General features: G+C 38.6%; 1 protein-coding gene across 1 annotated transcript in view; it reads right to left on the bottom strand.

Annotated features, from left to right (window-relative positions):
* The window catches only part of AKAP6 (A-kinase anchoring protein 6), a 133,167-nt gene that overhangs the window by 41,518 nt on the left and 75,164 nt on the right, over positions 1 to 16,485 (bottom strand). The window contains exons 8-9 of the mRNA XM_063439612.1: positions 4,156 to 4,298; positions 2,676 to 2,796 (exon numbers count right to left, since the gene is read on the bottom strand). Of these exons, the coding sequence (XP_063295682.1) occupies positions 2,676 to 2,796; positions 4,156 to 4,298 (264 nt within the window). The remainder of the gene's footprint in view (positions 1 to 2,675; positions 2,797 to 4,155; positions 4,299 to 16,485) is intronic.

Here is a 16,485-nt window from a genome sequence, read left to right as displayed (position 1 = left end):
TTTGCAAACCCATCAGACTAAAACTACCAGATATACCAATTTTCCCTTACCGTTTCGTATGGCTAGTCAGCGCACACTTAACATCCCCCCTTGAACACTTGCAACACAAGAATTCCTTTGGTTGAACTTTGGCTGAGAAGGCTTACCCGATAAACGTGTCTGTTTATTTTTGCCTAGTGTGTTTTTCCAGCATCCATAGACCACGGATGTGAGAGTTCGTTGGTATTCGTATTAATTTCAAGTTATGGTGTGCTTACTCATTGTAGTTCATTGATTAAATGATAATTAGCTGATCGATCAAAGTATCAAAGGTCTTCCCCCATTGCCATTCCAACGGCACTTGATGCCGCGAAGACCTTCAACCAGTTGTATCTGTGGAATACCCTCTCTTCCTTTTGGGTTTCAAGACTCTTTCCTTATGGAAATTCAAGGCCTTTATCCCTACCTTTGTGCTGCTGTGGACTGGCGACTAGCTACTTCTTCACTTTCCACGTAAACCATGGCACTCTCTGGGGGTGCCCTCTCTCAACATTATGGTCTACACATTCAATAAAACCATTGGCAGCAGCCATATGGCAACCCCTTCAACACCACCATAATATCCATGATTTCACTACTGGAAATGTAGATTTTGGTGTCTCCTTTTGCAAACAATATTTTAGTATGGCTTATATCCCAGCATACTTTATCTCCTTACACAAGTTATGATCATTACTTTCATAATTCAGATCCTTCTTAGGATCCTTCTTAGGGGGCCGCTATAGAGGGGAAACTCTGTCTGGTACTGTGTTGTGGTGCTCTGTTGAATATCAGAGTTCTTTTTCAGATTAGCAAATCAAACCACGTTGTCTGTTGCAAAACACTAGAAGGGAAATGTCATATGAAAAGTTTTTCCCCTGAAGCATATTTGCAAAAAAATGCGAGCACTTTTGTTTTGATTTTCCATTCTTTATTTTCTTAGAAACATAGAATGTGACGGCAGATAAGAACCATTCGGCCCATCTAGTCTGCCCAATGTTCTAAATACTTTCATTAGTCCCTGGCCTTATCTTATAGTTAGGATAGACTTATGCCTATCCCACGCATGCTTAAACTCCTTCACTGTATTAACCTCTACCACTTCAGCTGGAAGGCTATTCCATGCATCCACTACCCTCTCAGTAAAGTAATACTTCCTGATATTATTTTTAAACCTTTGTCCCTCTAGTTTAAGACTATGTCCTCTTGTTGTGGTAGTTTTTCTTCTTTTAAATATAGTCTCCTCCTTTACTGTGTTGATTCCCTTTATGTATTTAAATGTTTCTATCATATCCCCCCCCGTCTCGTCTTTCCTCCAAGCTATACATGTTTAGATCCTTTAACCTTTCCTTGTAAGTTTTATCCTGCAATCCATGAACCAGTTTAGTAGCCCTTCTCTGAACTCTCTCTAAAGTATCAATATCCTTCTGAAGATACGGTCTCCAGTACTGCGTACAATACTCCAAGTGAGGTCTCACCAGTGTTCTGTACAATGGCATGAGCACTTCCCTCTTTCTACTGCTAATACCTCTCCCTATACAACCAAGCATTCTGCTAGCATTTCCTGATGCTCTATTACATTGTCTGCCTACCTTTAAGTCATCAAAAATAATCACCCCTAAATCCCTTTTCTCAGATGTTGAGGTTAGGACTCTATCAAATCTCCTATACTGTGCCCTTGGGTTTTTACGTCCAAGATGCATTATCTTGCAATTATCCACATTAAATGTCAGTTGCCACAGCTCTGACCATTTTTCTAATTTATCTAAATCATTTGCCATTTGGCCTATCCCTCCTGGAACATTTTACTCGTTTTCCTTCCCCTTTAGCTCCCCACGTTTTACCTCCTCCGTAACTTGGAGCTATGGTTTGTGTGTCGGGTCAGCAATTGTGACCCTATAGTTTTAAATTGCTCCTGTTTGTTCTTTTGTATTGGATGTCTTTTCTATATTTAAATAATACAGTTCAATTTAAAAAAAATATTGCAACCACCTCCACCACCCACAAAAAAACTACAGTAACAAATTAATGTGCGGCTCTATTCTTCTTGAACCTAGAAAAACGACTGCTTGCAATTGCTGAAAAGATGTAATGATACAGCTAAATATTAGTATTAATTCTATAATCTGTTATATTTGAGTTGGGGGCCTAATTGATGCATCTTGGGACAGCTGTCCTCGTTTTCTGAGGTTTTTAGCCAATGTATGTTTAGAAAATAAGATCTTGCCCATAGAATTGTACTTTTGACTCTTACCCTACTGTTGGACCCACGTATACATAAACCACATTCCTTATGTTTCATTGCTGATGTGGGGATTTTAGTTCTTCGGCAACATTAGATCCAGCTCCATCTTTAAATTGTACAATTTCAAATCGTAATGATGGGTCTGTTTAACATCATTTTGGAAAATATAGCCTAGACTTATTTTAAAGTAATTTAGAAATGATTGAAGTACGTGACCTGTTATCTTGAGTTTCAAATCGGGGCTTTGTGTGACTTGAATGGAACTTTCTGCTGTACTTTGGCACAAATAGTTTTCTATTTCTGCTTTGGCTAAGATAAAACTGTTGCCTAACTGTTACCATCAATATAGGTTGTTTTTTGTTTTTTGGTTTTTTTTTACGGTACAGATATAAATTACATAAAGGTGACACACCTTGCACATCTGTAGATGCTGATCCTCAGACACTAGAAGCCCAAGGCTATTCTTAACCGTAGCGTCCATGTCAAGCAACCAGTCCCAAAATTCCTCGCATTCGGCTTCAATCTCCTGCGTGCTTTCAGGAGAGAGGTGCATAGGTTAGAAATAAAAGTAACTATATTCTATTTACAATTTCATTGAAACCCCTGATAGTCATCTATGGCGTGCTATATTCTCACTAATCAGCAGGTACATTCCATGGCCTCTTTTCATCATCTATTCAATATTAAATTGGCTCTGGCACACTTAGGTTTATACTGCAGATTCAGAATATCATAGATCCTAAAACCACATGCTTCATCATACACCTCTGTATATGCTCTGTAGGACATACTTTACTTAAATGTGTGCTGAAAATGTCAAGTCCTAGGCTAGTAGCCAGGCATTAAAAGTTACTTGCCACTGAAAGTCTGGGGTATCCATGGCACACTGAGCAGGGGTGAAAGTCTACTCACTAGAGCTACATTTTTACTCGTCATTTGCTAATGGCAAGTGAACATTTTGAGCCATGCTTTAATATATCCATCCTTTTTAAAACTCTTTTTAAATCCATTACATATATAAACTTGTTTCTTCCTATTATTAAAGTGTCCACTGAGTGTATGTTACATGAAACCAAATTGTTATTTTTTTTTTGTTTGTTAATCACGTGCTGGAAATATTACTTAGAGATTGTAGCATGATAGCATCACTCCATTGCTGCAGACATGTCACATGTCATACTATGAATCTCTATCCCAGCACATCACAAAGGTGCTATATTGGATTCAATTCTGGTGACTGAAGGTGTCTGGAGAACAACTAATTCATTGCCTGTGTGACATGGCATGTTTTTTTTTTTTTTTTTATCCTGGAAGCAGCCATTAAGATATGTAGACTGTGACAATAAAGGCACACAGTCAACAACAATACTCAAACTGACTGTGGCATTTAAACCATGCTAATGGAATTAACGATCCTCAAGTGTGCCAAGAAAATATTCTGCAGATGTTTACAAAACCACAATGTGGATACAGCACAACAGACAATGTGCAATATATCAGAGTGCATCATTAAAGCTGAAAATCCTTATATTCCCAAAAATAACATCCCAATTCCTACACACGACACCTGCCATTGTCATATTTCAGCAGGATTCGTCACACTAGGCGACATTTTTTTCAATATTTGGTTTTGGCGTACCTCACCTACTGAGCCCATCAACGTCAAGGTTCTACATGTATGTCTATACAACTTGTATAGTCTTTTCTTTACTCAATACACGCCGGACCTGTTGAGCACATCTGCAAAGTTTTATTTAATTTAGTTGCTGCTACCTGATTGGCAGATTAGATGGCTCCATTAACAAGTAGAGGAGCAGGCTTATCTTACAGGTACTGAGTGCATCATTGAATTGCAAAAATAACGCTAGAGTGAGAGCAATGAACTCTGTTACCTGTCACTTCTTAGAGTGCGTTCTGGGGACTTTGGAGTGCAGTTGCTGGGAGGATTTGGGGAGTATTGTGCACTGCTCAGCTGCTGCGACATCTGGGACACTGCATCTCTCTGAGCTTCCCTGGAGCTAGAGGCACCATTTGGCTGGATGGAGACAGAGAGAAAAAAGAGACAAATTTACTATACAGTAAATCACTCAACATATTTGTACAATAGGAAAGAATACATTCTACATATATCAAATAGTATAAGTGCATGTGTTCAGCAAGTTCCACGTGTATCCTGGATAGGAATGGCCAGACACTCATAAGAAATGTATATTCTTATCAGTTAATGAGTCACTCTAAATACCATAACCACTTTTCTCCATTATGCATAGGTTATAGTACAGAGAGTACCCTGGTTTCTGTCTCGTTGCCTGCAGCGATTTGGGGGGCTTTTTGCTGTTTAGTTAACATAATTAAGCTTATCTCTTGTAAGACAGTCCAGCCTTGAGTGTCTTCTGTCACAATCCACTCTAAAGCTATTTTATCAAGTCATACAGGGTTATTCACTGAAGTGAGAATTCAAAGTGAATTTCAAATTTAAGTTTAAACCAGCCGAACAGGACTCATTGTCCAAGTAAGCTATGTTTCCATTTGGGCTACTTTGGCCTTAAATTTGAAATTCTCTTTGAATCCACTCTCAATTCTCTCTTTTTAGTGAATAACCCTGATAGTTATATTTGAATCCTATTTGAACAGTGCTCGGTTACAAATAGTCACCAAATGTCAAGCTTGACAAAGACCTCCTGTTAGGTCATGCTGTGCATTTTGTTGCAATATATCTGCATGCGGCTTTCACATTTGGATTGCCTGTGAATTTTTCTTATTGCCTTATCGTGTTGTCCTGTTCCAGAGCACCCGTGGCCGTTGGGAGTGAGTGCGGTTCCTGCGACTAACCTTTGCATGTTTACACAGTGACATAATGTTAGCAATATCAAAATATCTGTGTGCTTTACAAGTATCCATATACACTTATACGGTATGTTATTTTTCTTCTAACATCTCCGCAAACCGAGATCTTGATCAAAATATATTCTCTAATATTACCTTAAAATCACCCACCCACCCACTCACTGCTCAAAACTGTACATATTTCGAACTTTCAGTCTCTTGGTTTCCTGGTATACAGAGTACATGAGTATGCAGTTTGGGCTGTTTGGAGTCTTAAAACGACACTCATGTATCAGAAACAGTTGTAGATATACAGGTGGCTCCTTCACTTGAACTGTCCCCAGGATATTTTGTTGTATTGTGGGTGAATACAGTATCCAAGAGTCAGACCCATTTATATGTCGGATAGAAAAATACACAGGACAGATACAATTTTACTGGAATCCAATTAAGGCATATGATCTTCTTCTGGTACGCATTTTTGTACGCTATAAATCTTTATTACATCTCATAAGTTTTAGAAATAGATATGACAAATGACTTGTATTGACGATATGATTTATAAATAAAAACGCACTGGGAAAGCGACGATAAAAATCCGAGACCGTTTTTGTCCTGAACACCCCTGCTGGTCAGATCCTGAAAGTTGCAATTCTGTCCTGGGTCCTTGAGAATTTCTTTAGGCTGTTTTTTTTTTTTTTTTATTATTATTATTATTCAAAGCATTAAAAGCCAACAGCTGGATTGCAGACACATGCATTCATCTATCCCACTGTGGACAGATGTTTTAAATAAAATGCTATTTACATTTGTTCCGATACTGAGGCCCGATGCATAATGCAGCGGCTCGGAGTATGCCTTTTGTTATATTAAATTTCGGATCCTTCTGGAGAAGGGAAGTATAAGATTTGCGGTGGAAGCAAAGAGGAAATACTTTTTATTTCTACGATTCAACTGCTGGGGTCGAGGGGAGGGAGGGGGGCATATAAAATGAATAATGGAATTATGGGTGATGGGTGGGGAGATTAACCTGAAATATATGTATGCATGTATTTCATTCTAATTTATGACACGGCTTTTCAGACACAGGGAGAAATTAATTAGGATGTGTCATTGGATTGAAGTAAAATTATAGTATATTTGATGTACCATAGACAGAAAAATCATATAGACTTTACAAGATTCGCATGGTTTGGTAACTACGTAAATCATACAGAATAACGAATAACTGCGAAAGGAGAGAAAAAGCTGTCCGATTTATTACACCTGCATTATCTTTGAAAATAGGCTACAGATTTTTCGGGGTGTCTAAGAACATTGAAATGAACAAAGAATGAATTCTAATGCATTTATATAATGAATTTGTTCTGGAATTTAAGTAGCTCTAACACACCAATCACCAGGTAGTACAAACCATCAAACGCAAATGGACACAAAGCGTGATCAGAGCCTGTCCGCTTTGTGTTCATTTGCGTTTGATGGTTTGTAATAGTTCAATGGACTTTGGTTAAAGTGTAACAAAAAAAAATATGACATGGCTTGCTGATAAGAACCATGTGGTGGTTGCCCAATACTCTGTTATTAAACGCCCAGAGTTAAGTGACTATTTATGCCTATTTCTTGACTCCCTTACTGCCCAGTCTATATTAACCTATTCTTTATATTTTATCACTTCCCCAAAGGTAAAACATCTAGCAAAGACACGAAGGTACATAGATATACAAAAATAAAATATACTGAATATGTAAGATATAGTTGAGCCAAAATCCCAAAAAAGTGAAAAGTGTGTGTACGCCCTTGCTTTTGCACTTTTACTTGTTATGTGTGCTGAAGCACTGAATTGTAAGTAATGGTGAAAATTGATCTAAACTGCAAAACATTATTTAAAGAATCAAGGGCTCACACAGCAGTCTCTTATGGGACTTGAGGAAATGGATCTACCTTGTTGAAGTCTTGGGGTCCCCTCTTGCTGTAGATAAACCAGCTAACGTCTGTTCTGACAGTGATCTCTACGGAGATCTGATCTAATTCAGGACTGCGCTGGGGGATCTAACTCTGATTAGCTCAGTCAGTCATAATAGCAATTAGCTGAGATCACAGAGAGGGCTTGGAAGTGTTTTTTTTTTTCTGAGTTTTAGGGTTTTGATTTTGGGCTGCACTTAGTGAGTGTTCAGTGAGTGAAAATTACAGTTTAAAAAAAAATGTAATTGAGACAACTGGGAATGAACACTGCTTGTACGTCTGTATTAAGTTACGAGTAATAACGTGAATTGTGGATTCCAATCTTTAATCCAAATGTCCTTCACATATAATCACGCACAATCCAAGAAAATACTATGGCTATATTCACTAAACTATGAACTGTGCTGGATTCAAATCCAAATGGACAAATTATCTGATTTGCAGAAAAAAAATCTCTATCTTAAGTTTAGGGACAATTTGACTATTTTCGCCTATGTTTTCCTATTCGAAATCCGTTCGTTACACTTCAGAGTTTAGTAAATAACCCTAAATGTTAACCTATTAATCCGAGCTCCAGGCTGCCTCATGTGAACGTCGGTCGTCAGAGCGCATAGCACATTGGCAACAGACGTAATGAGATTCTCCCTTGCAGGTAACTCACCTTTAGTGTCTCTCCCTTCTCTCCCGCCGTGAGCTCCCTCCTGTGAACATTAATTTTGTCTCTTTTTCGTTCTCGATTCTCTTCCTATCATTACCGGTTTGTTTTCTAGTTGCTATGCACAGTGCTGTACATCTTGCATTGTTATGATTCCGTAAAACTTTTTCTATTATCTTTTCTTTATTTTTTTCTTTATTTTTTACATCAACCGTACATTGCAAAAACAAGAATGTCTATGTCTTTAAGGTGATATTTGAAAGGACGTGACCAGAAAGGCACAGATGTTTTTTTTTTTTTTTTTTTTTGCTTTTTAAATGTGTTTTCTGTTAAATTCAAGCTCTTTTAGATTCTCCTAATCCCACTTTAAACGTTGAGATTTTGAGGACCCAAATGATAAATGTGCTGCACTGTGTCTTAATGCGCACAGAAGGGTCACGACCGCTCTATGTTGCAAAGAGTAAAATGGTTTTAATCTGCTATTCAGAGGCTGATTAACCCTTTCTCCGACAAACAAAACAGAACGCAGATTTCTTTGTCTCCTACAACACGAGGAGCATGTAGAATTTATAGCAAGGACTCAAAATGAGGATGAAATTATACTAAAATTACTTTTAATGCATTCAGCAATTGTGGTAATTGAAGGAACATAAATTATTAGTGATTAAAGGGGACCTGTCACTTATCAGGATTTTTTTAAAATTATATTTACTTATCTCCTATATTTAGCAAATATGCACGTGATGTGTAAGAAAAAAGAAAAAAGAATTGTAGAAATAACTCCGCATTATCCTTGAACTGGGCACCTCCATTTTAACTCCCTGTCAATCATTATTCCATTGCACCTGGCAGTCTGCATGGAGAAAGCACACAGAGATGAGGAGAAATGAAACATTGTTTCTACTTATCAGCTTCATTTGCATGGTGTGCCTTGGCTGTGCCTGAACATAAAGGGTTTGTGATGTAATTTGCTAAATCTTTAACACAGATTTAAAGGAAATCATAGCATTACGTGGGGAAAAAAAAGGCTAACATAAGTTACAGCCAATGCCAATGTTTTATTCTATGGTTTAATTTCTAGAGGAGTGACAGACCTACTTTAAACTGTGTCCAGTTTTGATATTGCTGGGTTCTAATCTTTCATTGCAGTATTGTATTATAATGCTAACTAACATGTATTTTTAACCAGCCTATGCTTATTGTGGCAGTAATGGCTAGCTAGCTAGGTGTTCATTTTTACTTTTTAACTAGTTTGAGAGAAGGCTATAATTATATAAGCATCGCTATATATGACCACATTAAAATAACATTTTATTATATATGCAATTTTTTTTTTATGTGCGCAATTTAAAATGAGTATAGGAATGCAAGAATGAATTAGATACTTTCTGCCTAGTAACTACAAAATCATTCACGGTTTTTGTTCCTGCTTTTCCAAAAAGAAGCAGGTTAGTGCACATCTGCACTCACAAATTAAATAACCAGGGTGATTGAGGTTATCAATAAAGTAATGCTGGCACCCATACATGTCACATGGCATGGAAGCATTACAGTGCGTGACAAAATAAATACTGCATATTATAAAGAAAAGCTACAATGCTTAAAAATATATAGGTCTATACTTAACCCTTTGACTGCTAGAGGGTTAACACCGTAATGCAAACACTCAAAAGATTCTACAAAGTAAATGTGTTGCTATGTTTTGTCCTGATGAACATGACGATGTTTCTTGTGTTGAGAACATGGTGCTAAATATGTGGATTACAAAAGGTTAACACGTTTACTCTGCATTCAAATTCAGAAAGGGGGGAAAAATAAGGAGAAGAAGAAATTATGTTTTAATTGAGATATTCTGAAAAATGAAGCCAGTATCTTAGGCAGGTGCAATACAGGATCCCATTAATATAGGTAATTAACATTAGCCTCTGCTTTAATTAACATGCACACTTTAATTAGCGAAGCATTAGACAACATTAGAAAAAAATAGATTTTCACACTGCCAAAGATCATCAGGAAAAAATAGCAGAACACAGCCTAGCCATGCTATTTACATACAAAATAAATACAAATAAATGTACATCCCGTGTCTGTTCAACACCCAGAAGTGATTCATTCTATTTTTGTATATTTTTCTCTTTGTAGGTAGACTGTTTTACCATTATGACTTTACATTACTGTACCATTTGGGGCTTTACATGTATATGCATGTGATAAGATGTAGGTAGGATGATAAAGCCTCGTTAGGTCGCTTTTGGACTATGATTATAGGTGCAAAATTGGATGAAAATGTGATTGTACCACATTCTATATACAATTCAGGGATGGGTTTATTTTACAGAATACCTTAAATCTTAATTTGGGTCACTGTTATGTGATATATTAAAGGGACACTATAGGCACCCTGGCCCGACCCATCGCAGCAAAGGGGTCTTGGTGCCACGTTCCCACCCTCCCCTCACCCCCACAGTTTTAACACTGAAATTTAAAACAGCCACCAGAGGCGCTTGCGCGAAGCTGAAGAGTAAAACTATCTATTTCTATCAGATGGCCTCAGATCTGATTGGCGCAGTGTGGCGTTTTCCCCCATATGTGCACTGTCATTTCAATGTTTTTCTACTCGAAAGCATTGGATTGGCTGAGATCATCAATCTTGATGATAACAGCCAAGGAGGTGGAACGTTTGCGCGGAGACTGGCGCTGCTAAGTGGTGGGATGGGGCCTAAACAGCCAACAGGACACTATAGTATTAGGGATACACAGTTGGATTCCTAATGCTACAGTGTTTCTTTAAAACAGGGCTCAACACGTCCACTTGGGACAGGTGATACTGTGTAGAGATAAGTGAATTTTCAGCCAATGTGAGTGTTTTGGTAATAACAGCACTCCGTAGAGAAAAATAAAAGGTAGCAGATATTCTGTATACTAACAGAAGTTAGAGCGACCACATATTCTTGACTCATATTGCAGGAATAATCCTGCACAATTTAATTATTATCTCCGTAACAGAATATTAATTTGTAGCAGTCATTATGCTAATTGATATTTGATGGGCAATGCATAATTCTATATCGATACAGAAAAAAAAAGGGGGGGGGGGAGTTTGTTTTCTTTTTTTAAACCAGTTTTAACCCCTTAAGGACACATGACATGTGTGACATGTCATGATTCCCTTTTATTCCAGATGTTTGGTCCTTAAGGGGTTAAACACAAATCTTCCTTTGATGTTTCACCAAACCTAAATTTGACATTTCCTAATAGCAAACGTAGTAGCGAGGATAACAGGCTACAATCCGTAGTTTTGCCTAAACAGAGTCCTGGCATAAACATATATGCGGAAGTGGGAAAAAAAAAAAAGGCAATATAAGGGATATCGGGTGCTCCAGCCAAATAATGATAGAAGTGCAGCCTAAAAAACTCCAAGGGTATTGTCATCAAGTACACTTATATAAAAACAGAAATACCACAGAAAAAAGTGTCAAACCGCACACTGTAAAAATTATTTACCTTTAAAATACAATAAAATGCACGGGTCTTTTCTTGATAGAACCCTAAATCATATAAATACAAAACAGAGGAACCATAGTGTAACCTGTAGATATAAATATAACCGTGATACAATAAAAATGGATCACTCACGCTTTACAGAGCCCTTAGAGAATGGCTCTGAACTGTAAAGCCGTGTCATCCACAACAGGGATAGTTGTAGTGGTGTATTGCTGGAACCTTGAATTTTTTCAAGTAAAAACTGGAACCAGGAACCAAATAGACTATATAAAGGGTGTTCGTTCCAAATAGTAGTTAAAACCTAGCAATAGAATAGCACAACGCGTTTCGACCTTAAGAGGTCTTCCTCAGATGTCTACCTAGCAACTGTCATAACAGGCTTTATATATCCTAAAACTACCTAAACATAACATAAAACAGATGTAATAATTAGAACACATGTGATAACATTCTTTATGTGGTCTGGACCGGATGTAGTCCGCCTTCCCCAATATGGTGTCTCATCCAGTTCCGGGCACACAAAGAAGAAAAATTGCCAAGACTAAAATGTCCGTGCGTCGTGTCATATGACACGGCAGACTTCAATTGGTGGTTTCATACGTCCGTCTTGTACATGTATATTTTTTTTAAAAGAAGATATAAAAATCGAAGTTTGTGACGAGGGGAAGGGGGGGGAGGTGGTTATTATAAAGCACTCCTTTTTTTGCCTGCTTTATGCAGATATGCATCATACTGCGATAATTTGCATCCCTTACGGAATTCAAACACTGATAAAGCTGGACAGCGCAGAAATAAAGAGAGAATTTAAAATAGTATGGGTATAAGCATCACAAAAAAAAACAACTAATTTATATGTCAAACGTTAATTGCCCGTGCAACTACAAGTCCATCCGTGACAGATTAAACCTAATACGTTTCAAGTTAAAAATATGTTTTGGCGGCGAGGGTCCGTTCGAGGTGCTTGTATGACGCATATTTGGCACCTGGATATCGTTACAACATGTTGCTGCCCCTTCTGGAACTGTAAGGGTTATTCCCCCCCCCCCCCCCCCGCCCCCTTCATCACACGTGGTAAAGTGACCTTGTATTTCATTAACTGATAATGAAATGGATTTATTCCGCTAACGGTTTTAATTAAAATGCTGGAAGTATTGACTCTGTCTTCTCATCCTGATTCCCCATGATGAATAATAATAAAATGTAAAAAAAAAAAAAACTGAACATACAGTGCTAAAAAACGGGTACTTTCTGGCAAGCGAGGGGTTAGACGTAGAAAGATATCATCTTACCATTTCTATCCCATCCCGCTGCTCTGTCATTTTTCACTGCAGATTAGTTTGCTAAGGGTGTTTTTTTTTTTATGTCTAATTGTTTTCTTTAATTCAAATCAATTTCTGCTTACCTGAGTGTTTAATTAAAAATATTTTTAAGTGTAATTAAACTATTTCTGGAAGAGGAGTTCGCTGCTTGCTGTAGGAAGAAAAACTAAATACGGTTGTGTGTATTTTTATTCGTCTCAGTTCAAAGCTGCTCGTTCTAGCCATTTTATGGAGACGAGAGACGGCAAGCCAGACCCAGCGAAAGGGCTGGAAGTTACGCAAATATGGCCAGAAGAAATGACCATTCATGGTAATGAATTGGCTTCAAGGGGATCCATCACTTCTCTATTTTTTATTACATCACAATCCAGTCCAGTCATGGCATCGGTAGGGCACACTATGCAAATTAAGAGGAAAATAGAAAATGGTGGTTGTTTATCCTCACCCACTCACTATGTTCAATGGAATGAGACAATGTAGCATTTATAATGATGACTGACAGGGAGCAAATATAGACATGGGCAGATCCAGGATAGACCTCTGGATTTGTATATTAATTTTATTGTCAAACTCTCAAAAACATAATTTCTAGATAAAGGAGATACGTGAACAGATTATTAAAATTCCCAGTAAATGCTTGGGTATATTGGTTAAGCTTTTTTGGCAGCAGATAGAAGGTTCTTCTGTCACTTTATAGATCCTTAGTTAGACCTCGCCTGGAATATTGTGTACAGATATGGAGAACATATTTAAAGCAAGGTTTAAATAAGCTAGAAACCATTTAAAGTGAATCTGGCAAATTGGTGCATGGTACAAACAAAAATAAATACATTTTAAAAAATCAAATGTATAAGGAGGGACTTTATAACGTAAATATACCTAACTTGGAAAAAAATTTGGTTCGTCCATTATAGCTACGCTTGGGTGGTACGGGATTCCTCCATGTGGCGTTTCTCTTGGTATGAATTTCATCCATGCAAACAATTCGTGTAAAATTGGTCAATTATTGTACTGCAAAATATATACACAATATAACTAGGATTTATACATTTTACAGTAACGTGATGGGCACATTGTCCTGTCATTTGGTTTAGAAATCAAGTTTGAATAAGTAACCAATAAAGGGGGAGAAAGTAGGAGCAGAAAAAAAAAATCTATTTTTATTAATTATATGTTTATTAAATACATATAGATTGTTGTTTAAAGCTACTCCCTTTTCCCTTGCTATTGGTCACTTCTCACTTGATTTGTGAATAACATGATTTCATGATTGTACCCTAACCATTAGTTATTGGTTTTACCATTAATGATGATTTGTAATTTTTTTCGGGTGCTTTGATGCCACAGCCGAAGCTCTGAAGCACAAATTAAAGGTCAATTTTTGGTTTAGACAGAGGGATACCTAGGTTATATCTCCCCCACTCCCAGAACTGTAGAATTATTTTTCGTGTGTGTCGCTATGTACCCCTCAACTCCCTTTTGTATGGGAAATTTTCATTTTGTTCTTTTTTCGGTGGGAGCAGCGGCCGAGCGGCAAAGTTCCTCCACCAGCAATGTACCGCTAGGCAGATGTCTCCTCTGGTGGGAGGTGGGTGCTCTATGCACCCCCTGCTGCCCTGTCACCCAGGGTGGTCTGTCCCCATCCCTCCCTCACCCCCTACCCCCCGTATGCTGCTGCTACAAGAATTATGCCATATTCCCTCTATCTTGCGTTTATTATATAACACAGAAAAAAACAAGAAGGGGCTTAAAAAGAACAGAAAAACTTAAGGAAGAATACAAACTATATCCATTTTGTACTGTGAGGCTGTGTATCATTTCTCAGTTGACACAAAGCCATACAGCAGAGTCGCTATCTATATACCGTACTCCGGCTGCATATCTATATACGGATAGAAAATACTAGATAGGAAATAAACCATAAACGCAAGTCAAGCTTTTTCTATTCCCCCCTCCATCTGTTGCTCTGGACTTTCCCTGCACTGCAGCAGTGTGGAGCGGGAGGGAACTGCGTCAGATACAGGAGACTCTGACATCCCCCTCCCTGCACAGGCTTAGGGGATTGTTTACTAAGCTTTAAACTGGTACCCTAATGGCAAAATGGGGGGGGGGGATTAAAACTGGATGAAAAATTAGAGTTTGGCTATTTTTCTAAACGTATTGCGTGTCCAGATTCAGGAATTGGTCCCATATTAACAAATTATGGGGGATCTGAATGTGCCAAAAATAAATCCGTGCAAGATTTTAGAATTTGGTTATTTTCTAAAGGCATTGTGGGTACGGAGTTTGGATATTTATGGACCGTTAATTGCCCTGAAATTTGTTTAATTTGGAAAAGATTCAGGAATTAGAATTTTATGACATAGCAGTAAAAATACTGGTAGATGAAGAATTAGAAATGTCACGCAGGAGAGTGGCACAGTTGCAGTTTTTCTCCAAACCACAGCATACATTTGGCACAGAAGGGTTAAAACCAAGCAGGGGTCCCCTCCTTGGATCCCCTATTATTACCAAACCTCTTGTGCAGTGAGAGATGAGTTAATCATAATATAAAGCTACTTTGTCCTTCCTCATTCTGTGCTATGGAGGAAAAGAAGGTTGTGTGATAGATGAGAAGATCCTCCAGATTCCCTCATAACCGGGAGAGAGATCTCCTCTATTCCTACACTCCATGTGCAGCATGGAAATGATTAATGTACTGGAGGAGAGGAGGTGGGTTTCTGAATCCCTGTCGTGAATAAATGGTGGTGACTTGATCTTCTTTCCTGTTTATAGTTTATATATTTTTTTAAAATATAACTACCATGTCTAGTTTTGCCATCAAAGTCTATGCAGGCTTAGCTTCTGTATCCTTTCAAATAAACCTTCCTTCCCCCCTCACCCCCCCCCCCCCCCCCCAAAAAAAAAAAAAATAATGTGGAGAGGGGCACAACCAACATGGAGAAAGAGGAGTTGGTGTTCAGTAGTGTAAATACATCATCAAGACTTCTAAATTACCAAACGAGAATCAAGCAGGAGAGTTTGCACCAGATGGGCTTGCCTGGTTGTAATAGACTATGTCAGCTTGTATGGTTGTAGTGAACTAGTTGGGCTTGTGTGCTTCTAATGGATTAGGTGAGCTTGTATGCTTCTAGTGGACTAGGTGGGCTAGCCTGCTTGTAGTGGACTAGGCCGGCTTGTGTGCTTCTAATGGACTATGTGGGCCTGTGTGCTTCTATGGTATGGTTCTAATGGACTATGTGGGCTTGTATGGTTGTAGTGGAATAGGTGGGCTTGTATGGTTGTAGCGGTCCAGGTGGGCTAGCCTGGTTGTAGTGGACTAGGTGGGCTTGTGTGCTTCTAATGGACTAGGTGGGCTTGTGTGCTTCTAATGGACTAGGTGGGCTTGTGTGCGTCTAATGGACTAGGTGGGCTTGTATGCTTCTAATGGACTAGGTGGGCTTGTGTGCTTCTAATGGACTAGGTGGGCTTGTATAGTTGTAGTGGACTAGGTGGGCTTGTATGGTTGTAGTGGAAAAGGTGGGCTAGCCTGGTTGTAGGGGACTAGGTGGGCTTGTGTGCTTCTAATGGACTAGGTGGGCTTGTATGCTTCTAATGGACTAGGTGGGCTTGTATGCTTCTAATGGACTAGGTGGGCTTGTGTGCTTCTAATGGACTAGGTGGGCTTGTGTGCTTCTAATGGACTAGGTGGGCTTGTATGGTTGTAGTGGACTAGGTGGGCTTGTTTGGTTGTAGTGGAAAAGGTTGGCTTGTGTGGTTGTAGCAGTCCAGGTAGGCTTGTATGCTTCTAGTGGACTAGGTGGGCTAGCCTGGTTGTAGTGGACTAGGTGGGTTTGTGTGCTTCTAATGGACTAGATGGGCTTGTATGGTTGTAGTGGAATAGGTGGGCTTGTGTGCTTCTAATGGACTAGATGGGCTTGTATGCTTCTAATGGACTAGTTGGGCTTGTGTGCTTC

Source organism: Pelobates fuscus, chromosome 13, assembly GCF_036172605.1.
Source record: "Pelobates fuscus isolate aPelFus1 chromosome 13, aPelFus1.pri, whole genome shotgun sequence".
Classification (NCBI taxonomy): Eukaryota; Metazoa; Chordata; class Amphibia; order Anura; family Pelobatidae; genus Pelobates; species Pelobates fuscus.
This window is presented reverse-complemented; position numbering and strand designations above follow the sequence as displayed.